Source organism: Rutidosis leptorrhynchoides, chromosome 10, assembly GCF_046630445.1.
Source record: "Rutidosis leptorrhynchoides isolate AG116_Rl617_1_P2 chromosome 10, CSIRO_AGI_Rlap_v1, whole genome shotgun sequence".
NCBI classification, from domain to species: Eukaryota; Viridiplantae; Streptophyta; class Magnoliopsida; order Asterales; family Asteraceae; genus Rutidosis; species Rutidosis leptorrhynchoides.
In genome coordinates, this window is record NC_092342.1 from 72,537,830 (window position 1) to 72,543,679 (window position 5,850).

The 5,850-nt window shown below is 32.4% G+C and overlaps 1 protein-coding gene across 1 annotated transcript; it reads left to right on the forward strand.

Moving 5' to 3' along the window:
- The first annotated feature begins 3,020 nt into the window (after window positions 1–3,020).
- Window positions 3,021–3,770, forward strand: LOC139870371 (uncharacterized). The gene is made up of 3 exons (XM_071858181.1): window positions 3,021–3,144; window positions 3,211–3,539; window positions 3,588–3,770. Exons 1-3 carry the CDS (start codon window positions 3,021–3,023, stop codon window positions 3,768–3,770), a joined length of 636 nt encoding a protein of 211 aa, XP_071714282.1.
- The last annotated feature ends 2,080 nt before the right edge of the window (window positions 3,771–5,850 follow it).

A 5,850-nucleotide genomic window follows, 5' to 3' on the forward strand; every position in this document is an offset into this window, starting at 1 on the left:
GGCATCTTAGCACATCGATATTTCACTCCGGGTGGCGTCTTAACACATCGACACTTCACCCATCCTATTACTTTGAGTGGTGTCTTAGCACATCGACACTTCACTCGTCACGTGAAATATGGTGTCTTAGCACATTGACACTTCATATCTCACGCCACAACAAATAAATACATTATATACCTACGCATATAATTATTCCACTCACCTTAACACATCGGTGATGATTACACTTCCGTACTCTTCAAAGCAAAGTACCTAATACATTACGAACATATATCAATCATACATTCAAGTTGGTCAACCAACTTATTCGCCATACAAGTGACATTTGGCCCATAGTGCAAATGTGACCCATTTGCACCATTCATTCTAATACTAGGTCGGGATTTTGTCAAACCCTTACAAACGATTCAATTATATTCTTAACACACTTTTCAACACAAAGTTATCTCACTTCGCACCTATTAACCCACTTAGGCCACTAAAGACACATTTGACTCATTTCAAGGTTAACACACCCATTTGGGTCACTATCATACCCAAATACACCCATTCACTTTAACTCTAAGTGTGCTTGTGATTTACTATCGTTTAAGACCCATATACACCATTTAACATTTACAAACCCAAGGTTGGTCATCCTTGGGTCCTCATGACCCAAACTTACCCAAAAAACCCCAAAACTCTAACAATTGAGTTTTATGTTCATCTTTACCCCAAACCCTAACCCTTAAACAATCAAAACAAGGAAATCAAGGTTAAGACTTACCACTACAACCAAAATGTAGCTAGGGACTAGATGAACAACTTTAGAACTCGCACTTAGACCCGATTCGACCTTCTTCTTCCTTGGTTTGAGCTTTCTCACTCTAGAAATCCTTTTCTCTCTCTAAATTGAATTGGAAGAGGTGTGGTTGTTGGAGATGGAGTAAATGGTGCCCCAAAACTGATCTAGGGCCTTAAATGTGTCCACGAAGTGAAATTACCAAAATACCCATTTTAAATATCTAAAAACAAAATGGCTGGCCCGCCAGTTAATCTGGACGACGTCCAGATTTCAGGACGGCGTCCAGTCCTTCACATTGGGACGGCGTCCCACCTGTTTGGACGGCGTACCACACTACTAGAAAACAGGATCTTACAATTGTACTTCGAATCCTATTGGTGTGGATGGATGTGATTCCTCCTCAAATAAAGTTTCCAGGTTTTTTGACGATGTAATGAAAGGTTTCAAACATTTGCGAGTTGAAGGAAAGGTTTTTAGTTCTGCACCCGCTCACTATCAAGGAAGGGCACGAAAAAGGTTTAAAAAGTTCATGGTGCCGAATTATCTAAGTTTAATGTCGAGGGTAGTTAATTTTGGTGGTGTAGGTTTGTCGGTTTTATCATTTTGTAAGGTAGATGGTTTTGAAATCGTGCCAGATGGTTTGTGATTTGTCGTCCTCTATTTCTTTTCTTTGTCTAGCGTTGTTGGTGTAGGTTTTTGGTTTGGGTGTTTTTGTTTTGAGTTGATCAGTTTGTTAGTATTGTGTTTTGTTTCGTTTTGAGTCATAGGTTGCTTTGTTTGTTTCTCGCTTTTTAATAAAGTTTTCGTTATTTTTGCAAAAAAAAAAAAAAAAAAAAAAAATGTAGTACCTAAACTTTAAACATTTTACTATATATTCTAGAGTAGTACCTAAACTTTAAATATTGTAGTACCTAAACTTTATATATTATAGTACCTAAACTTTAAATACTTTACTGTATATTGTATTTTGTACTTTAAATATTGTACATAAATATTATATATTTTACTTTAACCAGGCGCGAAATATAGGAAACCCTAGAGGGTGGCTGCCCCATATGTATTTTCACGTATAGTTACCTAGTATTCCATATGAACTGGGCTTTTTTCTTTCTATTAAAATTTATACATTCTAATCTCAACATGGATATATTCTGTGCTTAAGTTTTTTATTTCTGGGTTAAGTGTAATTACAGGGTCCTTGGAGTCATTTCTGAAAGTTAAGTTTGGTGGTCAACGTGAAATTTTAAAGACTTAGCTGCTGAACTGAAGAATGAACCTGATGGGCTATTTTGAAACTTAAGTTATTATAAATAGTTATTTATTTATTTATTATTCACATCTGTATATGTTTTTCTCCTTCGATCGTTCTCTCTAACCCTATTAGGGTTTCATCCTATATTGATTCGATTACTGCTACTGTGAGTGTAAACAAGTTCAAATATGTTGAACTTGTTAGTGAGTGACTGTGTGAACTGTTATTTAGTTACATTCTTTAAATGTAATTAGGGTTTTTTGGTTTATTGTAATATTTTGACTTCCTGTGATTGGAAGATTTCCTTTCTGTGATTGGAAGATTATTTCTCTGTGTATTTTTTCATGGTATCAGAGTGACAAGGTTGATTTCGTTCGATTCAGTGTTTGATTGATTTCTAATTTTTAGATCTGAAAATTAGGGTTTCTGTTCTTCGATTCATCTTCTTTCATCCGGTTGAAAGGAGAGGTTTATTCACTGTGTTTGGGTTCGATTGTTGATCCTTGTGGTATTGTGGTTCGTTGATTCACAAAATTAGGGCTTCGTTTTAAAACCCTAAAAGTGCTCTTCCGCTGCTACTGTTTGGATTCTTCTTTGTTCAGATCTTCAAAGGGGAGTCTCGTGTTTATTTGTGCTTTCTTTTGTTATAACCCTTGACCAGATCTCTACGCCCAACTCTTGATCTAGATCCAAGAGATCTATGAATACCTAATCAACCGTAGTAAGATCTTGACCTGTATTATTTGTGTAAATCATCTCAACAGGTTGCCTGGCTAGTAGCCAGTCCATTGGGGTTTGTTTTTCTTTCCTTATATGTGTCTGAACCGTGGATTTGTTGCGGTTATTTGTGTGCTATTTGTTTAAGTTTACTGTTCTGCATGCTTATTATGTGTTAAAATTGTTGGTTTACACGTTTTGTACTTGATTTCTGTTCTACTATTTGCATATTTTTTATTTTTTCTGTGTTTGTTTCTGATTAACATGGCTAGTGATACTGAGTCAAACACTAGTGTTACTATGATTAGTAAACTTGAGTTTAATGATCCTTTGTATTTGCATCCAAGTGATACATCTGGTGCTTCACTTATAACACAAAAACTTAAAGGTACTGAGAATTATAATGTGTAGTCATGTGCTATGAAACTTGCCTTACAAACTAAAAATAAATTAGGGTTTATTGATGGTTCTTGTCCTAGGTATGAGTATGAAGATGATGATGTGCTACTTAGTCAATGGGATAGATGTAATTCTGTGGTTCTTACCTGGATTTTATTATCATTATTTGAAGATGTTTACAATGGTCAAATCTTCTCTAAAACTGCAGAATCTGTTTGGTTAGAATTAAAAGAAACCTATGATAAAATTGATTCTCCTGTTACATTTAATCTATATCAAAAAATTAATTCATGTAGTCAATCTGGTCAATCTTTATCTGATTATTATCATAAGTTGAATGCTATGTGGAGACAATTTGATGATATGATTAAAATTGATTATATGGTTTCTGCAATTAAGTCATAACACAATCAATTTTTAAAACTTATGCAGTTTTTAATAGGTCTTGATGATGTCTATGTGCCAATTAGAAGTCAAATTCTTACTTCTAATCATGTTCCTTCTGTTAAAACTGCATTTTTTATTATATCTAGGGATGAATCTCACAAAATGCATATTGCATCTAGTTCATATGTTAATAAAACACAGTCTTCTGCTTTTAATGCAAACTGCTAATTTTGTTAATAGTAATAATTCTACTAATAACAAGAAAAAATATAATTAAAATGTATAAATTGTAACATGCTTGGCCACACTGTTGATAGATGCTATGAACTAATAGGTTACCCACCTGGTTATGTTAAAAAAACCTTTTAATCAAGGTGCACCTAAGTTTAATAATAATAATAAATGTGTTTCTGATAATGTGTGTTGATAGTTCATCTGTTCAGCTTATTAGTGAACAAATCATGAAACTTCTCAGTCTTGAAAATGAAAAACCTGTTTCCCATCATGCCAATGCCAATATGGCAGGTAGTTTTCAAAATAACAATATATTCTTTAACATAAATTTTAATAAAAAAATTTCTGCAAACTGTTTTCATATAAATCAATCTTTATCAAAAGGTTGAATTATAGATTCTGGAGCTAACCAGCACATGGTGTCTAATTCTTTTAAACTTTATAATGTGGTTGATGTCAGTGATTTAAATTTAACCGTTAACCATCTTAATGGTACTGTTGCTAAGATTTTAAAAATTGGTAATCTAAAACTTTCAGATAAAATTGAACTGTTTGATGTGCTGGTTATTCCACAATACAATGTTAGTTTACTGTCTGTCAATAAGTTAATTAAAGATTGCAATCTTGTTGTAAGTTTTGATGTTAAAAGGTTTTACATACATGATTAAATTCAAAAAAGGTTGATGGGGGACTGATAGTGAGTTTGATGATCTATATTTATTTGATGATTGTTTAAGTGGTAAGAATTTTAGTTCAAATGTGTCTTTACATATTTGACTAAACATAAAATCTGGCATAATATACTTGGTCATCCTGCTGATCAAGTTTTAACTATTTTAGGAAAAGATATTGGTTTTAACAAAATTGATAATAATGAACCACGTGACATATGTCATCAAGCTAAACAAACTAGAGAACCTTTTCATTTAAGTGATCATAAGTCAAAAAGGGTTGGAGAATTAGTTCATTTAGATACTTGGGGGCCTTATAAAGTTAAAAGTAAAGATGGTTTTAAGTATTTTTGTTTTAACCATTGTTGATAATTATTTAAGAGCTGTGTGGACATATTTGTTAAAAACAAAAGAGGATGTTTTTGAATACTTTGAAATTTTTTATTACTTGTCGCAAAATCAGTTTGATACTAAAATTAAAACTATTAGAAGTGATAATGGTATTGAATTTGTTAACAATAAAATGAATCAATTTGTCAATCAAAAAGGTATTGTTCACCAGACAACTTGTGCATATACTCCTCAACAAATTGGTATTGCTGAAAGAAAACATAGGCATTTGTTGAATGTGGCTAGGTCTTTATTGTTTCAAGGGAATATTCCTTTGTATCTGTGGTCTGAATGTATTCTAACTGCTGCCTACTTGATTAATAAGCTACCCACTTCTGTTCTAAATGGAAAATGTTCCTATGAAATGATTTACAAAAAATGTCCTAATCTCTCCCATCTTAAAACTTTTAGTTGTCTTTGTTTTTCTACCATTTTGAATAATCATGACAAATTTTCTAGCAGGTTTATAAATGTGTTTTTATAGGATATTCAAATTTTAAAAAAGGTTTCAAACTGTTTGTGTAACACCCTGATTTTTTTTAAACACAACGGAAGTAAATATATAATTACCAAAGTAACCTTAGTTAATGTTTACATAACATTGTTTACAAACCAACTGAAAGGACCCGTTCATATACATTATAAACGATTCACAATAGTTGATTACATCGCGAGGTACTTGACCTCTATATGATACATTTTACAAACATTGCATTCGTTTTTTTTTTTAAAAAAAACAAACTTTCTTTACATCGAAAGTTGACGGCATGCATACCATTTCATAATATATTCAACTATAATTGACTTAATAATAATCTTGATGAACTCAACGACTCGAATGCAACGTCTTTTGAAATATGCCATGAATGACTCCAAGTAATACCTCTAAAATGAGCAAATGCACAGCGGAAGATTTCTTTCATACCTGAGAATAAACATGCTTTTAAGTGTTAACCAAAAGGTTGGTGAGTTCATAGGTTTATCATAAAACAATAAAATTCATCATTTTGATA

Excerpts from the sequence above, each read along its gene's own strand:
- LOC139870371 (XM_071858181.1), top strand. The coding sequence starts at position 3,021 with ATGGCTAGTGATACTGAGTCAAACACTAGTGTTACTATGATTAGTAAA. Across the intron at positions 3,145-3,210 it reads TATAACACAAAAACTTAAAG|GGTTTATTGATGGTTCTTGT; the intron begins GTACTGAGAATT and ends AAAATAAATTAG. Across the intron at positions 3,540-3,587 it reads TGATTAAAATTGATTATATG|TTTTTAATAGGTCTTGATGA; the intron begins GTTTCTGCAATT and ends AAACTTATGCAG.